At 42.9% G+C, this 20060-nt stretch overlaps 1 protein-coding gene across 2 annotated transcripts; it reads right to left on the bottom strand.

The window, feature by feature from the left end:
• Positions 1–610: 610 nt before the first annotated feature.
• LOC139175213 (transforming growth factor beta-2 proprotein-like) lies at positions 611–13275 on the bottom strand. 2 transcript variants are annotated; one of them, XM_070766183.1, is made up of 7 exons: positions 12230–13275; positions 9999–10162; positions 9728–9860; positions 7977–8087; positions 5786–5954; positions 4250–4397; positions 611–1355 (listed from the first exon to the last, which is right to left on the bottom strand). In XM_070766183.1, exons 1-7 carry the CDS (start codon positions 12576–12578, stop codon positions 1197–1199), a joined length of 1233 nt encoding a protein of 410 aa, XP_070622284.1. In that variant the 5' UTR covers positions 12579–13275; the 3' UTR covers positions 611–1196. The 2 variants fall into 2 exon arrangements, with proteins under 2 accessions (XP_070622284.1, XP_070622285.1); XM_070766184.1 differs by having other exon boundaries at positions 12236–13275.
• Positions 13276–20060: the final 6785 nt, after the last annotated feature.

Below are 20060 nucleotides of genomic sequence, written 5' to 3'. Positions count from 1 at the left end.
ATAGAACTTATACCCAGTTTTATAATAGTCAGATTCTTCTTGTCTCTTTAACCGCCTTGTCATCATAATCATTTCAGCATAGTCAGTGATTTTATTTATTATTATTTCTTCTTCTCTTGGAATTTCGGTCTCTTTCCATCTTTGAGTGTAGGCTACCCTGGCAGCCGTTAGAATGTGTATTAATAGATACAGTGATACCTTGTCTTACAAACTTAATTGGTTCCCGGACGAGGTTCTTAAGGTGAAAAGTTTGTAAGACAAAACAACGTTTCCCATAGGAATCAATGGAAAAGCAATTAATGCGTGCAAGCCCAAAATTCACCCCTTTTGCCAGCCGAATCACCCATTTTTGTGCTGCTGGGATTCCCCTGAGGCTCCCCTCCATGGGAAACCCCACCTCCGGACTTCTGTGTTTTTGCGATGCTGCGGGGGAATCCCAGCATCGCAAAAATGAACGCTTCACTGGCGACGGAAGTCCGGAGGTGGGGTTCCCCAGCGAGGGGAGCCTCAGTGAAATCGCAGCATTGCAAAAACACTGAAGTCCTCGAAACCCCACCTCCGGACCTCTGTGTTTTTGTGATGCTGCGATTTCACTGAGGCTCCCCTCGCTGGGGAACCCCACCTCCGGACTTCCGTTGCCAGCGAAGCGCCCGCTAACAACGGAAGTCCGGAGGCGGGGCATCCCAGCGGCGGCGGTGGGTTTGTAAGATGAAAATAGTTTGTAAGAAGAGGCAAAAAAATATCTTAAACTCAGGGTTTGTATCTCGAAAAGTTTGTATGACGAGGCGTTTGTAAGATGAGGTATCACTGTATTGGGTTTCTTTTTTATACTTCTGGGTAGGAATCCCTAATAAAAAGAATCCTGGTGTCTTTTCTACTTCCTCTTGTAGTAGATCAGTTTTAAAAGAAAATCCTGGGGGTCCCAGAATCCATATGCCCACCGTTGCCTCTTCCGGGGCCTCAAAGGGGTGTGTGTGTCTCTGAACATGGGCAGACTGCCAACCTCATGCCCCAAATCTCAAAGATGAATTTTTTTTTCAACAATGAGGACTAGACGCTTGGGTCTTCGCTGGAGAAGGGTGTTCTGCCCTCAAGGGGGAAAGTTCTCCTGATGTTAAAGTTGGGAGAGGGGGAAAAACTGGGATTTCTGATGTGGAAGAGGAGGTTCCTTGCCACACACACACAGACACACCATTTTAACGGCAACGGCACGATTTCACAATCATGTTGCTCAGCTGCTGGACTTTGGGCTGGCGGCCAACGTAATACAGGATGGTCAAAGGTTCCAGTTTGCGGGCGACGCAACAAGGAGCGGCCGAGCCTTCGGGGTTCAGTTTACTGTACAACGGAAGCAGCTGCAGAAATTGGGGTGCAGGAGGAAGAAAAAAAGGGTCAGACACCCAATTATCTCTCACCATGACCACAATTCCAGTACAGCCCGTCATTGGTTTCAAAGCCCCTTTAAACCAAACCCACCCACCCCCTAGATTAAAAAATCCTCCTGAAATAATGATAATGGATAATAATAATAATAATAATAATAATAATAATAATAATAATAATTTATTAGATTTGTATGCCGCCCCTCTCCGAAGACTCGGGGCGGCTCACAACAAGCGATAAAACAATATTGTACAGGCACAAATCTAATATTAAGAAAAAACTAAAAGCCCTATCAATTTAAAAAACCAAACAGCACATACATACCAAACATAAATTATAATAAGCCTGGGGGAAAGGTGTCTCAAATCCCCCATGCCTGGCGGTATAGATGGGTCTTAAGTAGTTTACGGAAGACAAGGAGGGTGGGAGCAGTTCTAATCTCCCGGGGGAGTTGATTCCAGAGGGCCAGACTCCATTATCACCTCAAAAAACTACCATGTTTTCCGCTCAGACCGTGAATCCCGCAGAGGAGGCGGAGTAACTATATTCTACAAAAAATCACTCAAAGTTGCACAGGATTTATTGGTACCATTGTTCCCTCTAATTTTTTTTTTTGGGTGGGCGGAAAAGTATAGCGTCTGAGCGGCAGTCCCTTCGGGACTGGGCGGCACAGAAATAATAAATAAATAAAACAAACAAACAAACAAACAAATAAATAAATAAATAAAAAACCCACCCTGTTTTGTCTCAGAGAATTTCAAAATAAAATACTGTACTGTGTGTCTATAACTGTGAGCTCATAATAGGGCAACTCTATCAATATCAAAATGCCACTTAAATAGTTGAGCTAGTTTCAAACTAGATTTTGATTTTCTTTCTCTCTTCCTTACTCCCATTCTTTTTCTTTCTCTTTTCCTTCCTCTCTTTTTTCTATCTGTTTCTCTCTCTTCCTCTCTCTCTCCTTCCCTCTCACTCTTTCCCTCTCGGCTTCTGGGCAGGTTTGGAAAACTCTGAGTTGATGATGATTTTTAAGTGAGCGATTGCTCACTGCTCAGCTTAGAGGGAACTATGATTGGTACCTGAAACTATTGTCTGTGATTTATCCCTAAATACCACAATTCGCTTCTTACTCTGCTACAGAGCCCCAGACTACGACATCGAACATGCTAATAAATTATCCACATTACTAACGTGGCAACCAACTGCCCATACCCCATTATCTTCCTCGGAGACCTCAACCTACCACACATTAACTGGTCCTTAAATGAACCCTTAGATTATCTACGGTTGACCTCTCCAGATTCCTAAGAGGTCAGTAAGGGGCGAGTACAAGTGCACTAGAGTGCCTTCCATCCCCTGTCCTATTGCTCTCCTATATCTCCTATACCTTTCTTCTATTCCTATATCTCTTCTATTCTTTCATTGATGTGTTCTATTACTATACCTTCTTTTCCATTCTTTCTTAGATATATTTTACTGTGAGTATCTCCTCTATAACCTTCATCATGTATTTTACTATGTGTATATAGATATATACCCACTAAAACCCTCATTGTGTATTGGACAAAATAAATAAATAAATAAATAAACAACAACAACAACAACAACATAATAATAATAATAATAATAATAATAATAATAATAAATAAATAAATAACAAGAGGAGGAGGAAGAAGAAGAGGAGGAAAAAGAAGAAGAGGAGGAGGACGAAGAAGAAGAGGAGTAGTATTTGGAAGGGACCTTGGAGGTCTTCTAGTCCAACCCCCTACTTAGGAAGGAAACCCTTCACCACTTCAGACAGATGGTTATCCAACCTCTTCTTAAAAACTTCCAGTGTTGAAGCATTCACAACTTCTGGAGGCAAGCAGTTCCACTGGTTATTTTTTCTAACTGTCAGGAAATTTCTCCTTAGTTCTAAGTTGCTTCTCTCCATGTTTAGTTTCCACCCATTGCTGCTTGTTCTACCCTCAGGTGCTTTGGAGAAGAGGTTGACTCCCTCTTTTTTGTGAGGTATTGGAACACTGCTATCATGTCACCCGTAGACCTTCTATTTGTGGATAAAGATGATGGCCCATCTTTATCAGTAAATAGTATATCAATCCTTTTTTTTTTTTTTTTTAAATCCCCTTGTTTTTAAACAGGACTTTGCAAACTGAGTCCCACAACACTCTAAAATTAAAAAGAAAAAAAAAGGTCTAAATTTTAAAAGCAGCCAATTTTTCTCTCCAGAGTTTTAATTCTGGATTCAAAGTCCAGGGATATTAAAGAGAAAAAAAAACACAAGTCCCCAGTCTGGGAAAAAAACCCAACATTTAGAAACCTCTGTTTTTAAAAGGTTCTTTGAAAACAGAACCTTTCAGATGGTTTTAAACCCAAAGAACCTGTTAGTTTAAAAAAAATTAAAAGTTTCTTTAAAAGTTAAAGAAAAACTTTAAAAGGTTCTTATAAAACAGGGATCTCCAAACTTGGCAACTTTAAGAAGACTTGTGGGTTTCAACTCCCAGAATCCTTCAAGCTTTAAGATGGGTGGACTTCAACTCCCAGAATCCCCCAGCTGACATGCTATAAGGTGGGTGGACTTCAATTCCCAGAATCCTCCAGCTGACATGCTATAAGGTGGGTGGACTTCAATTCCCAGAATCCTCCAGCTGACATGCTATAAGGTGGGTGGACTTCAATTCCCAGAATCCTCCAGCTGACATGCTATAAGGTGGGCGGACTTCAATTCCCAGAATCCTCCAGCTGACATGCTATAAGGTGGGTGGACTTCAACTCCCAGAATCCCCCAGCAAGAAAGATTTAAGCTGGGTGGACTTCAACTCCCAGAATTCCCAAGCCAGACGGCCTATGGGAGGCTGATTCTCACCATGTTATGACGCATATTGGTCGTCAAGCTATATTGACAGCTGCCAGCGCAGAAATTCGCTTTGTATCCTTTGGGCTCTTGGATCCACTTCCACTTCAGATCCTTCCGAAAATCTATATACAGTGGGTGAAGGCAGCAGTCTTTATTCCTGCACGAAGCCAGAAGGAAAAGGAGAATTTCAAGAGTCAGAATCACGCGGCGTTAATCAGCGGAACTCACGGCCACAAGATAAGAGGTATTCCTCAACTTACCGCCATTCATCTACTGACTGTTCGAGGTGTACAACAGCACTTACGACTGTTTTTCATACTTACGACCGTTGCCATGCGATCAAAATTCCGACCCTTCGCAACGGACTGTATTTATGACGGTTTCGGCGTCCCAGGTCATGTGACTCTCTCTTCCAACAAGCAGAGTCGATGGGGGAAGCCAGATTCCACTTAACAAACCATGTTACTTGCTTAACAACCCGCAGTGACTCACTTTAACAACCTGGTTTTCCTCTGGGACGTTCCTTCTGAAACCGCCGCAAAAAGGGAGAATCGTGTAACCTCAGACGCTGAGTCAACGGCCAAGCGTTTGAATTTTGACCACACAGGGACGATGCAGTGGCCGCTAAGTGTGAAAAACGGTAACAAGTCTGCTTTCCAGTGCCGTTGTAACCTCAAATGGTCACTAAACAAATCAAGGACTAGATACAGACATTTTTTTATTTATTTTATTTTATTTTATTTTATTTTATTTTATTTTATTTTATTTTATTTTATTTTATTTTATTTTATTTTATTTTATTTTATTTTATTTTATTTTATTTTATTTTATTTTATTTTATTTTATTTTATTTTATTTTATTTTATTTTATTTTATTTTATTTTATTTTATTTTATTTTATTTTATTTTATTTTATTTTATTTTATTTTATTTTATTTTATTTTATTTTATTTTATTTTATTTTATTTTATTTTATTTATTTTTATTTTTTTTATTTTATTTTTTTATTTTATTTTATTTTATTTATTTTATTTTATTTTTATTTGTTTATTTGTTTGTTTGTTTATTCATTTATTCATTTATTTATTAGATTTGTATGCCGCCCCACTCCGCAGACTGGGGGCGGCTAACAACAGTAAAAAGACAATATTAAACAAATCTAATATTAAAAGTAATTTTAAAAAACCCTAATTTAAGAAACCAATCATACATACAGACATACCGTGCATACATTTTATAAGCCTAGGAGGAAGGGAATATCTCAATTCCCCCCATGCCTGACGACAGAGGTGGGTTTTAAGAAGCTTACGAAAGGCAAGGAAGGTGGGGGCAACTCTGATATCTGGGGGGGAGTTGGTTCCAGAGGGTCGGGGCCGCCACAGAGAAGGCTCTTCCCCTGGGTCCCGCCAAACGACATTGTTTAGTGCATGCAAATGCGGTGAAATTGTGCAACTTTTTGAGCTTGTGCCTAGAATGATTTCAGAACCCATCATTTTGCTGGATTTTTGAGGGGGGCAGGGAACCCCCCCCCCCAGTTTATCTTACCTTGGGCAGGTGGGGGTGTTGTTAGCTGCCCGGCGATGCCGAAACTTCGGGGCAGGGTCCAGCTGCTTTGGGGGCAGCAAGGTGAGGATCAGGTGAGGGGCTTTGTGGGTGAGATCCGGGGGTCTGGACCAGCCTTTCCATGCTTCCTTAATGAGGTTGTCATCCAGACCTGTAAATTGTACAAAAAAAACAAAAAACCCACATTGGAAATTTTTTTTTTGTGGCTGCAGGAAGAGTTTGGAAAATTCACTCGGCCACAACTCACACTCCACAACGAGGGAGGAGGAGGAGGCGAAGAGGTTGAACTAACAAAGAGTTATTATCCTCATGGACAGCTTTCCCAGGTGGGCCGGAGGGAAAACGTGGCTTGTTTTTATTTGGTGGGGGGTCCTTGGTGTGCTCTGGGGCTTGGTGGCTTTCTTGGAGATGTTTCAAGACCCAACTGGGTTATGTCATCAGCGCTAGAAGAGGTTTATGGAGAGGAGGAGGAGGAATGGCTGGTGAGAAGGGAAGGGAGAAGAAGTAATGGTATCAGAGCTTGCATTTGCAGAAACTAGCTTGTTTTTGCTCAAGCAGCAAACCAGTCCAGCCAGCCCACCAACCCAACCAAGAAGAAAGGATGGGGGAGGAGAAGGAGATGACCCACTTCTTGGTGTTCTCTGAGCTTGGTTGCTTTCGTACTACTGATGATGTTACCAAATTGGATCAAGAAAAGTCTGCAAGAAAAACCCATCCAGCTCAGAGAACACGACTCCACAATCCTCCTCCTCCTCCTCCCTTAGCAACGTAAATTTTGGGCTCAATCGTGGTTCCACATTGAGGACTATAGCCCATAAATAATTCATCTGCCACAACATCCTCCCTGTCAACAACTACTTCAGCCTCAACCACAACAACACATGAGCACAGAACAGATACAAACTTAAACCGCTCTAAACTCGACTGCAGGAAATACGACTTTGGTAACCGAGTAGTTGATGCCTGGAACTCACTACCAGACTCTGTCGTATCTTCCCCTAACCCCCAAAAGACTTTACTCTTAGACTGTCCACTGTTGACCTCTCCCGATTCCTAAGAGGTCAGTAAGGGGCGTGCATAAGTGCACCAGAGTGCCTTCCCTCCCCTGTCCTGATGTTTCTCTCTTACTAGCATCATGTATGTTAGTATGCCTCGGTGCAGCTAGGCATTTATATTTATATATACAGTAGTACCTCTAGATACGAGTTTAATTCGTTCCAGAAGGGAGCTTGTATGTCGAACAACTCGTATCTGGAACAAATGGCTTTAGACTTTGTTTTTCCCCTCCGAGATAACCAGAAGCAAGGATTCTTGCGCCACCTAGTGGACGCTCGGCTCGTATCCCGAATTTGAGCTCGGGTCTGGAACAGAAATTTCTCTCCCCTCGTGGCTCGTAACTTGGAATATTCACATGTGGAGCAGCTCGTATCTAGAGTTACTACTGTACATATTTACAAGCACAAAGCAGAAATAAACAACAAACCACACATAGCAGCACTAAGGCAGAAGATACTCCCCCAAGCTAAAGGCAAAAAATGAATGAGCTATGCAGCATCATCATTGGGAGAGAGTGCTGGCGCCCTCTTATGGCGAACTAGCCAAAGTCCTTAAAGGTATATTGCATCTATAAAAGTACAAACTACAATTGGTAGTTTACCTACATGGCAACCCCAAATACTGGTGAGTACCACGTACTAACAATTTGTATTTGTATTTATTAGATTTGTATGCCGCCCCTCTCCGAAGACTCGGGGCGGCTAACAACAATAAAAAAGACAATGTAAACATATCTAATATTAAAAATAATCTTTAAAAAACCCCAATTTAAAGAACCAATCATACATACAAGCATACCATGTATAAATTCTATAAACCTAGAGGAAGGGGAAAATTTCAATTCCCCCATGCCTGACGACAGAGGTGGGTTTTAAGGAGCTTGCGAAAGGTAAGGAGGGTGGGGGCAACTCTGATGTCTGGGGGGAGCTGGTTCCAGACGGTCGGGGCCGCCACAGAGAAGGCTCTTCTCCTGGGTCCCGCCAAACGACATTGTTTAGTCGACGGGACCCGGAGAAGGCCAACTCTGTTATATCTTGGTATGCCACCAATACATACTTGACAAAACAAACAAACAAACAAATAAAATAAACAACATATGTTAGCAAGCCACGCCTACCTGCAAAGAGTGTTTCAAGAGGCTCCTTGTGCTGGGAATTAATTGTATTCCAGGCCGGAATGGAACCGCAACACGGACAATGCAATTCGAGTTTGAAGCTGAGCTTCTTGGCTGATTGGTTGGAAAGAAGGCAGCAAAAGTCACAAGAAGGAAAAAAATAAAATGACTTTCTTCCATCCCCTTTGGTTCTATTTTTATGAATACAGTATTATTTTTATTTTGAATACAAGTAATGCAAACATAATATGCAAAAAAAATAAAAACGTAATATACAAAAATAAAGGAAAAAATGCAAATATTAGGACGCCCCCCACCAGAGATCATTTTTAATACTTATATTTTTTCTTCTATTTTTAATAGAGTTTTTATTGTTTTTGTCCAAACAGTGCATCCATACATATACCTATACATATACATATACCTATACATATACGTATATCCATACATATACGGCTCTTAACAAAAATACACAGAGTTATACATTTCTATTTAGTAGTTCATGGACCACGTATCTTAATTTGCACCTTCTATACATTAATCCCCTGCCTGTTTTCCCCATTTCATATCATATCATTCCTCTCCCTCTATCTCACTCTCTTTCTCCTTCTCTCCCTCTTCCTTCCTTCCCTCCTCTCCCCTTTTTTCCTTCCTTCTCTTTTCTCCCTTTTAGGCTTTCTGTGAGTATATCTCTTCACAATACAGTACATCCTAAAGTTAACAAACAGATAACTCATCCTTTAATTATCGGTGTGTCCCTTAAACTTATTTTTTTTTCTCCCACTATTCATATCTGTGCTTAATTTTTATATTTTCTTAGGTAATATTAACTACTAACTTAATGCTGCCTCCTCAACTGCCCATGATGTTGGAACCGTACAAGGAACTGCTATTAGAAACTAGGATACCAGAATCATGGACAGAAGCATTTATATAACTTTGATACCGAAAGAAGAGGTTGATTTGCAGAAAATTTAAAATTATAGACCAATTTCACTTCTAAATGTCATATTTGGAGAGGGGTGGCATATAAATTTAATAATAATAATAATAATAATAATAATAATAATAATAATAATAATAAATGCAGATTATAAAATATTGTCATAATAACTTATATTTCTTATATTTTCAGTTTTACAACCACCAATGGGACCAGAATTCCTGTTGTTAGGCGACGGGCATGTTTGGTGAGCCACGCCTTATTTTGTGATATTTTTTCATTATCATTATCATTATCATTATCATTAAATTAGATTTGTATGCCACCCCTCTCCGAAGACTCGGAGCGGCTCACAACAACAATATACAATACAAATCCAATGATTTAAAACAAAACAATTAAAACCCTTAAATATAAAAACAACCATGCATCCCAAACAAACCATACATAAAACAGGATGGCCAAGGGGAATCAATTTCCCCATGCCTGACGGCAGAGGTGGGTTTTTAGGAGTTTGCGAAAGGCAAGGAGGGTGGGGGCAGTCCTAATCTCTGGGGGGAGTTGATTCCAGAGGGCCGGGGCTGCCACAGAGAAGGCTCTTCTCCTGGGTCCTGCCAGACGGCATTGTTTTGTCGACGGGACCCGGAGAAGGCCAACTCTGTGGGACCTAACCGGCCGCTGGGATTCGTGCGGCAGAAGGCGGTCCCTAAGGTATTCTGGTCCGATGCCATGAAGGGCTTTACAGGTCTATCTGTCCTTTTAAGAATTCTGATCATTGTTATTGTCTTCTGGCTAAGCAGAACCCTCTTACTTCTGTTCCTCAGCCACCGACGGACGCTTTCGGTGACATCAAACGACACCCACTCGGCCCGATACCTGGGCAGTAAAATTCGGCTTCCCACGTAACGTTGGGTCTGGGCAGAAGGCTCCCTCGTTGGCCTCACCTAGAGAGAATTTAGGATATTCTTTAAAAAATTTTTTAAAGCTCCTCAGGCAGCTGCCCCAGTCAGTTTCTCAGCCTAATATCCCCGAAAGGAGAGTTAGCACAAATCGGTGGCTGCAGGCTTCAAACGTTTCCTAACCTGAGAGAGCTCCACTTGCTGCTCGGTGGCGTGGGATCCAGGATTCGGGACCTTGTAGATCCTCAATTCAGCCTGGATGAGGTTGCTGAAGTTTGGGTGCGTAGCAGAGACCCCAAAGTGCAGGAATCGGAAGAAAGGGGTGGAGAAGGGGCCGGGGATGGAATCTGTGGGGTGAGAAAACTCTGTCGGCGATTTATATTCAAAGAGGAATATTACGATCTTCAGTTTATTGGGTCTTGGCCACTTTAAGACTGGCGGACTTCAACTCCCAGAATTCCGCAGCCTGCACAGGAACTCTGGGAGTTGAAGTCCACAAGTCTTAAAAGTGGCCAAGTTTTCGAGACTCCTGGTTTTAAACACTCAAACTATTTAACATCTACAGCAGCATCCAAGATCCACCAAAAGGAGTCCTTAGGGAGTTGAGCGGCCTACAAATTAAATTAATAAATATATTAATAATATACATATTAATAAATTAATTTTAAAAGGGTGATCAGAAGTCTAGAATGGCCACAACACAAGGAGACAGATATTCCTCGGTTTATTACCACAATTGAGGCCAAAATATTTGTCACTAAGCAAGACAGTTTCGAAGTGAATTTTATCCCGTTTTGCAAGAGTTAAGTTAAAAAATTCTTGTTAAGGGAACCTTGGTTTCCCCGTTGTTTGTCCGAATGTTGCAAAAGGGAGATCGTGTGACCCTGGGACATTGCAACCATCATAACTGCGAGTTAGTTGGCCAACGCATCCGAATTCTGATCACGTGACTATTGGGGGCGGGGGCAATACTTTATCACCACTTTATTTATCGCCAACGTCCGCACCGGCTTAACACAATGGTCGTAAGTGCAAAAAATCTTTTTTTTTCGGGGCTGTTTCACCCCTAAGCAAACTCTCGTAAATCGAGGGCTCTCTCTGAATCAAAAGCCTGGCAAAGCAAATATCAACCAACAAATGCTCTACCCTCCACATCGGCAAAAAGAATCCAAACCGCACATACGAACTGAATAAACAATCTCTCACTGCTAACCCACACTCAGTAAAAGACCTTGGAATACTAATATCGAATGACCTAAGTGCTAAAGCCCACTGCAACAATATCGCCAAAAAAGCTTCTAGAGTTGTTAACCTGATCCTACGCAGCTTCTACTCAAGCAATCTCATACTACTCACAAGAGCCTACAAAACTTTTGCCAGACCCATCCTAGACTACTGCTCATCTGTCTGGAACCCATACCACATCTCGGACATCAACACCCTTGAAACTGTCCAAAGATATTTCACCAGAAGAGCCCTTCACTCCTCCACTCGAAACAGAATATCCTACGAAAATAGACTAACAATCCTGGGCCTAGAAAGCCTAGAACTACAGCGCCTAAAACACGATTTGAGTATTGCCCACCAGATCATATGCTGCAACGTCCTACCGGTCAATGACTACTTCAGCTTCAACTGCAACAACACAAGAGCACGCAACAGATTCAAACTTAATACGAACCGCTCCAAGCTTGACTGTAAAAAATATGATTTCAACAATTGAGTTATCGAAGCGTGGAACTCATTACCGGACTCCATAGTGTCAACCCCTAACCCCCAACACTTTACCCTTAGACTCTCCACGATTGACCTCTCCAGGTTCCTAAGAGGCCAGTAAGGGGCGTACATAAGTGCACTGGTGTGCCTTTCGTCCCCTGTCCAATTGTCTTTCCTTTCTCTCACATATCATATATATTTTCTTCCTTTCATATATCCTCTCCTCTAAGTTCACTTTTACCCTTATATATATTACTACATGTCTATTTTTCTTCCTATGTATTTGTGTATTGGACAAATGAATAAAAATAAATAAAATAAATAAAATAAATAAAATAAATAAAATAAATAAAATAAATAAAATAAATAAAATAAATAAAATAAATAAAATAAATAAAATAAATAAAATAAATAAAATAAATAAAATAAATAAAATAAATAAAATAAATAAAATAAATAATAAAATAAATAAAATAAAATAAAACAGGGAAGCCATTGTTCCTCTCTTTCCTATGGTTGAATCCCCCCCTCCTCCCCTGGTACACTGCTCCTGGCTGTGGAGGCTCGCACGCACTTAATTTTCACCCCCATTGTTCCGCCCCCTCTTTTACAAGAAGCTCCACATTTCTCCTCCCTTTGCCGAAGACCAACCACTCCCCCCCCTTTTTAAATTTTTACAACTGCCTCCCCTTCCTTACTATCACCATGTCCGAACGTCAACATCTCCACCCGCCGGACTTCTTTGGCGTAATATTCCTTGTCTCCACGCAGAACCGTGCGTCGACCTTCCCAAGGGACCAGCCGCCTCACCGGCTCCCGCGAGTTGTTGTAGAGAAGCATCACCTCGGGGGGCAAAGGGCGAGGTACCCCTACTTCCTTGGGGGGCGTCTCCAGCTGAAGCTTGCTAAGAATCTGGCCTCGGACCGCCTGGATCCTTCTGGCCCGCGCAGCTTCGAGGTCCAAATTCTGGCACATGGAAAATGCAGAATCAGTAACGCGCGGGCCAAGGGTCCACAAGACCATCACCAGGACAGAGAAGAAAGACATGTTTACAAGGCTGGGGTGTTTGAGGGCTGTGAGGTTCCCACGCCCCCTCCGAATCCTTCCAGAGCCCTTGCTCTAAGCCCAGGATCAATTAGATCCCCTTCAGAGAGAGTACTGGATCTTTGTTCCTTCTGGTGAGATCGTCCTCAAATCTGGTTCCTCGCTTGTTCTTGGTGGGACCGTTCTGAAGTGTGCCAAAATGTTTTGCCTGATGGTCTGGTTCCTTGATTCTTTACAGCAGAAGTTGGAGCAATCTTCTGAAGTTCTCCAAAGTTGCTTTCAGTCTACCACTTGTGGACCCAAATCTTTGATTCTTCCTGGCTGAAGTTTGGGGAATCTGAAGTTCTCCAAAGTTGCTTTCAGTCTACCACTTGTGGACCCATATCCTTGATTCTTCCTGGCTGAAGTTTGGGGAATCTGAAGTTCTCCAAAGTTGATTTCAGTCTATCACTTGTGAATCCAAATCCTTGATTATTTCTGGCAGGAGTTGGAAATCTTCTCAAGTTCTGCAAAGTGTTGTTTTTCTCCCCCAGAGACAGTTGTGTGTCCTGTTGAACCACACAACCCACCCTCTCAGCCAAGTTGCAAGGCTCTGTGACCCCTGGACCCTCGACGTTCCTGCTCTGGATTTCCTTGGCTGGTCTGCATCCACCAAGCAACCTTTCGCAAACATCTTTCCCTTCCAGCTTTTCCAAGCTCCTCTCCACCTCCTTCCTGCCACATGACGTTGCCACACAGTGCAAACCATTGATGCCTGCTCTTGGCCTGCCTTTCAAGCGAGACCTGGATAATTTTAGACCTTGGATTCCGACCCAGTTTGGGAGATTTCCACTTAATGTGAGAACAAGCGCCGGCTTGTTTCGGGGAAAAAATAAACCTCCGTTTTTAATTGGAGGAAGAAATGTAAATAAGCAACACGCCAAACGGAGCCAACTCAACATTCTTCCGAGGCCGTGTGTGCCAAAGAGCTTTCAGAACTACAAAACCCATCAGCCCCAGCCTGTTCAGCCAGGAATGAGAGAAGCTAGAACCTTGGCAACCTTCATAAAGTTCCATGCTGGCTGTTTGTGAGAATAAGGAGTCCAGAATAATAAAAGGGAAAAATCTTTATTTTAAAAAAAGTTTTTAATACTTTTACTTCTGCCGGCAGCCATTAAACTATGATTTCCCTAGTCTGGTTCGCACAACTGGGTCATGTTTGGGTTTGCTAAGTGTGTAGATCTGGGTTTGTTCCGAGCTTGGGTTTGCTGGTTTTGTGGCTGTTTTGGGTACAGATGTGCTGGTTAGTTTATTTTATTTTATTTATTTATTTATTAGATTTGTATGCTGCCCCTCTCCACAGACTCGGGGCGGCTCACAACAACAATAAAACAATGTATAACAAATCTAATAATTAAAAGTCACTAAAAACCCCTTATTAAAAAGCAAAACATACACACAAACATACCATGCATAAACTGTATAGGCCTGGGGGAGATGTCTCAATTCCCCCATGCCTGACGACAGAGGTGGGTTTAAGGAGTTTACGAAAGGCAAGGAGGGTGGGGGCAGTTCTAATCTCTGGGGGGGAGCTGGTTCCAGAGGGACGGGGCCACCACAGAGAAGGCTCTTCCCCTGGTTCCCGCCAAACGGCATTGCTTAGTCAACGGGACCCAGAGAAGGCCCACTCTGTGGGACCTAACCGGTCGCTGGGATTCGTGCGGCAGAAGGCGGTCCCGGAGATATTCTGGTCCGATGCCATGAAGGGCTTTATAGGTCACAACCAACACTTTGAATTGTGACCGGAAACTGATCGGCAGCCAATGCAGTTAGGATTAACAGACTGTAGGAATTCAGAAAAAGATAAAACGAAGAGTTCTGGATAAAACATGTCTTCTGAATGGTATCACCTTCTCGGCTTCAACGCTTGATCATCAAACTCTCCCAACTCTGGAATTTTTTCTGTTTTTCCCTCGACTTTCTGGCTCTGTTGAACGCTGGTTTGTGGGAAAGTCCTGCAGATTATTGTACCACCCTTTAGCTAATGTCAAACTTCTGTCTTTAATTTAATCCCCAACATTTTTCCCTTAGACTTTCCACGGTTGACTTCTCCAGATTCCTTAGAGGTCAGTAAGGGGCGAGCATAAGTGCACTAGAGTGCCTTCTGTCCCCTGTCCAATTGTCCCTCCTATATTTTATATATCTTTTCTCCCATCCATATATCCTTCCTCTACTCTTCATTGATGTATTCTATTCTCATATCTCTTCTTCTATCCCTTCCCTGATATTTACTACTACACATTTTATTCTCCTTAACTTTCAATTTGTATTGGACAAAATAAATAAATAAATAAAAATAAATAAATTACACTGTTCAACACAAAAAGATAATTAGCAAAAGTAATATGTCTGTTTTATGGAGTTCGATGTGCTCATTCCAAAAATAGGCTTTAGTTTTGTCCTATCACATACAGTGTCTGATATAGAAGCATTTTTGTTATTACGTTATTTCTACATTTTCAACGTACTGTATGTGGTAATTACTGTTTTATTAATGTCACCAGTATATTTGCTATACCTTATAATAACGATGCTGCTCCATGGAAACTATACTTGCTTCAGAAAAAACTGTCTATATTTTTTTAAATCAGAAAAAATGATTCAGAAAAGTACAAGGTCAACTACAAATATATATTTGTAGGCAAATAAGGAGCTGTGATGTTCCTTCAATACACCAGGGTGATTCGACACAAAAATATGTAACCTTTCCCTGGTGCAGAGCTGAAGGGATTGGATACTGTAGCCTAGAGGATAATTCTCTGCCTTACAAGGCAAAGGTTGCAGGTTCAAGTCCCAGTGGGTATGGCTAGCTGATGAGGCCAAAATAAGGCCGAAATAGATCTATCCTAGTCTCCCTTAATTTTCAAATTCAGCAAAAAAACATGTGACATATATATATATATTTGTTTTCGTAGATTTTCACGGGTATATGTATGTAGATTGTTCTGAGTTCGGGTTTTGCCCCGTGTAATATTTTGAGTGTCTATGTGAGGTTTCGGTGAAATCACATTCACCATCATCAGGCTGAAGTTTTAAGCTTCGTGTTGCTGTAAATATTTACAGCAACACGAAGCTTAAAACTTCAGCCTGATGATGGTGAATGTGATTTCACCGAAACGTCGCATAGACACTCAAAATATTACATGGGGCAAAACCCGAACTCCCTCGTCTTACGAACAACTCGTGATACGAACCCGGGGTTCAGAAAAATTTTGCCTCTTCTTACGAACTTTTTTCGAGTTACGAACCGGCGTTCGGAGATTGCTGGGAAGCCGCGCGGCTGTTTTAAAAGGTGACAGCCGGGCGGTGGGGCTTCCCAGAAGCCTCCCGAACGCCGGTTCGTAACTCGAACAAAGTTCGTAAGAAGAGGCAAAATTTTTCTGAACCCCAGGTTCGGTTCGGGAGGTTGCTGGGAAGCCCCCCAGCCCAGCTGTCACCTTTTAAAACAGCCGCGCGGCTTCCCAGCTGTCTCCCGAAGCCGAACGCGGAAGTTCGGCTTTGGCGTTCGGCTTCAGGAGACAGCTGGGAAGCCGCGCAGCTGTTTTAAAAGGTCGCAGCCGGCCTGGGGGGCTTCCCAGCACCCCCCCGAACCTGGGTTCGGGGTTCGGGGGGTGCTGGGAAGCCCCCCAGGCCGGCTGTCACCTTTTAAAACAGCCGCGCGGCTTCCCAGCAGTCGCCGAAAGCCGTGAACACAGCGAGACCTAAGCTGCCTTCCTTCTATAAATACTGGTGGCTGGGTGTGGTTTGATGGCTCAGCAATTGCCTGCTGTGTAGAAACTTCCTGGTGAGTCAGTGGGGTAACACCTGGGGTCGTTGATGTAGCTGAGGTATGCTGATTAGTTAATGGTTGTTGATTAGGCGTGATATCCTGAGTAATTGGAGCTTGCAGGCTACTTGATTGTTTTGCAATGTGTGTTCTGAGTCTGGTTTCAGTTTTTATGGCTGGGTTACGTTTGAGGGCTGGTTTCCAGATGTCTGGTAAGCGAGAGGTATCATCCCGCTTGTTCATATTTTGGGGATGTTTTTCTATCTCGATGGCTTCCATGATTATTCTTTTGCTGTAGTGTTGTGTTTTGGAAATTAATTTAGTACTGTCAAAATCAATTTCATGTCCTGTAGTTTTGAAGTGTTGGAAAAGGGAGGAGGTTTTTTCTTTTTTCCTTAATGTATTCTTATGTTCTGCAACACGTGCATTTACTCTCCTGTTAGTTTGTCCAATATATGTGGCTGGGCAGATTTTACACGGTATTTGATAAACTCTCTGTTTTCTAGCTGGATATTGTCTTTCGGGTTTCTTAGGATGTTGGTTATTAACTCCACTCATCTTGAAGCATGCTGGCTGGGGAATTCTGGGAGTTGAAGTCCACCCATCTTCAAGTATGCTGGCTGGGGAATTCTGGGAGTTGAAGTCCACCCATCTTCAAGTATGCTGGCTGGGGAATTCTGGGAGTTGAAGTCCACCCATCTTCAAGTATGCTGGCTGGGGAATTCTGGGAGTTGAAGTCCACCCATCTTCAAGTATGCTGGCTGGGAATTCTGGGAGTTGAAGTCCACCCATCTTCAAGTATACTGATGGGAATTCTGTGAGCTGAGGTCCATCTTAAAGCACAATGGCTAGGGAATTTTGGGAGTCAAGAACCTACCCATTTTAAAACACGGCCGGGGACTTCTCGGAGTAGAAGTATACATAAAGCAGGATGGCAAGGGAATTCTGGGAATTGAAGTCTACCCCTCTTCAAGTTACTGAGTTTGAGGAAAACGGTTGAAGTTGTATCTTCTCACATCCCGGATAGAGTTTCTGCATCAATGTACCCCTTTTCATCCATGATAGACGCCCTGGCTAGAATCAGAAGCAACCAACCACCCCTCAAGGGAGAAACCCCATTGGAAGGCTGGTTCTGGGGCAGGATCTGAACTCGGACCTTGCCAATGTCTCCTGGCACTCATCTAAGGTGGGGGGCTTTGTCTCTTGGATCTAACCCTGACCAGGTCCATCTAGCTTGCTGCAAAAGCAGGTGGGCCCTTAGTAAATTCTGCTGTCCATCCCCCCAAATTCTCTGTGCCTGCCAATTGATCGGTTTGAGTCAGGAGCAGAAATGCCAAGCCATTAGCAGCCAGTCCAGCTGAGCCAAATCCTCCCGTGCCAATTCACATTTAACGTTGTTTTTCTCCTCCCCCTAGACTTTCAGCAGCTGTTCTGGCTCTGCCTCTTACACTATTTGTGACTCTCTTTCTTCACACACGCATTTGTGTGCACACAAAGGTATTTTGGTTTCCTTCTTTTTATTTATTTTTATTTTATTTATTTGTTTTGTCAAGTATGTATTGGTGGCGTACAAAAATATAATAATATTATATACATGATACTAGTAAGAGAGAAATATTAGGTCAGGGATGGAAGGCACGGAGTGGCTGTGGGTTTTGCCTCCCAAGGACAATTCCATCTGTCCGTCCATCACCCTGGGGGGGGGAATTATTGACCCCCTCAGAGAGGGTCCGCAACTTGGGCATCCTCCTCGATCCACAGCTTACATTAGAGAAACATCTTTCAGCTGTGGCGAGGGGGGCGTTTGCCCAGGTTCGCCTCGTGCACCAGTTGCGGGACCTATCTGGACCAGGGGTCACTGTTCACAGTCACTCACGCCCTCATCACCCTCGAGGCTCGACTACTGTAACGCTCTCCACATGGGCTACCTTTGAAAAGTGTTCGGAAACTTCAGATCGTGCAGAATGCAGCTGCGAGAGCAGTCATGGGCTTTCCCAAATATGCCCATGTCACACCAACACTCCGCAGTCTGCATTGGTTGCCGATCAATTTCCGGTCACAATTCAAAGTGTTGGTTATGACCTTTAAAGCCTTTCATGGCATCGGACCAGAATATCTCCGAGACCGCCTCCTGCCGCACGAATCCCAGCGACCGATTAGGTCCCACAGAGTGGGCCTTCTCCGGGTCCGTCAACTAAACAATGTCGGTTGGCGGGCCCCAGGGGAAGAGCCTTCTCTGTGGCAGCCCGACTCTCTGGAACCAGCTCCCCCCAGAGATTAGAACTGCCCCTACTCTCCTTGCCTTCGTAAACTCCTTAAAACCCACCTTTGTCGTCAGGCATGGGGGAACTGAGACATCTCCCCCAGGCATATACAATTTATGCATGGTATGTTTGTATGTATGTTTGCTTAGTAAATGGTTTTTTTTAAATATTTTAAATTATACTTATTAGATTTGTCATGAATTGTTTTGTTTTGTTGTGAGCCGCCCCGAGTCTGCGGAGAGGGCGGCATACAAATCTAATAAATAAATAAATAAATTACTGACCCCTTGGGAATCGGGAATGGTCAACAATGGACGGGTAAAGTTTTGAGGGTTAGGTGATGATACTACAAAGTCCAGTAGTGAGTTCCATGCAGCAACTACTCGGTTGCTAAAGTCCTATTTCCTGCGGTTGAGTCTGGAGCGGTTTACTTTAAGTTTATATTTGTTGTGTGCTTGTGTGTTGTGGTTGAAGCTGAAGTAGTCGTGGACAGGAAGGACGTTGTAGCAGGTGATTTTATGGGCTGTGCTTAGTCGTGTTTAAGGCCACGTAGTTCTAAGCTTTCTAAAACTAGGATTGTAAGTCTAGTTGCGTAGGGCAGTGTTTTTCAACCAGTGTGCCGTGGCACACTAGTGTGCCGCGAGACATGGTCAGGTGTGCCACGAAGCTCAGCAAGAGAGAGAGAAAGAGAGAGAGAGAAAGAAAGCAAGACACGGAGAGAAAGAAAGCAAGAGAGAGAGAGAGAGAGAGAGAAAGAAAGCAAGAGAAAGAAAGTGAGAGAGAAGAAAGCGAGAAAGAGAGAGAAAGAAAGAGAGAGAGAAAGAGAGAGAGAAAGAAAGCAAGAGAAAGAAAGTGAGAGAGAAAGAAAGCGAGAAAGAGAGAGAAAGAGAGAGAGAAAGAGAGGCAGGGAAGGAGGGAGAGATAGAAAGAGAGCAAAAAAGAGAGGAAGGAAGGAAGAAAGAAGAGGGATGGACAGAGAAGGGAAGGAAGGAAGAGAGAGAAAGAGGGAGAGAAATAGAGCGAAAGGGAGGAAGAGAGATAGTTTTTTTGTCCAAACTTTTTTAGCCCCCCCCCACTGCCCCCCCCCCTGCTCAATGTGCCCCATAATTTTGGTATATGTAAAAAATGTGCCGCAGCTCAAAAAAGGTTGAAAATCACTGGCGTAGGGTATTCTGTTGCGAGTGGAGGGCTCTTCTCGTAAAGTATCTCTGGACATTTTCTAGAGTGTTTATATCAGAAATGCGGTGTGGGTTCCAGACAGCTTTAAAAAAAAAAAAAAATTGACTATTTGAAGGGTGTGTAAATGTGGTTTACCTCTATGTGTCCATTGATGGCTGGCTATTGTTTTTTTAAAATTTAGTACAGTTAGTCCTCAACTTACAATGGCTGCTCCGAGTCCTTGGGAAGGCGGCATAT

This window comes from Erythrolamprus reginae, chromosome 13 (assembly GCF_031021105.1).
Source record: "Erythrolamprus reginae isolate rEryReg1 chromosome 13, rEryReg1.hap1, whole genome shotgun sequence".
Lineage (NCBI taxonomy): Eukaryota > Metazoa > Chordata > Lepidosauria > Squamata > Dipsadidae > Erythrolamprus > Erythrolamprus reginae.
This window is presented reverse-complemented; position numbering and strand designations above follow the sequence as displayed.

What these genes read in the sequence shown, in the direction of transcription:
- LOC139175213 (XM_070766183.1), bottom strand. Translation starts at nt 12,578, where the DNA reads ATGTCTTTCTTCTCTGTCCTGGTGATGGTCTTGTGGACCCTTGGCCCG. An exon ending in TCTTGAAACACTCTTTGCAG is followed by an intron (nt 5,955 to 7,976) that starts GTAGGCGTGGCT and finishes TACAATTTACAG; the next exon opens with GTCTGGATGACAACCTCATT. An exon ending in AACACCCCCACCTGCCCAAG is followed by an intron (nt 4,398 to 5,785) that starts GTAAGATAAACT and finishes GGCTTCGTGCAG; the next exon opens with GAATAAAGACTGCTGCCTTC.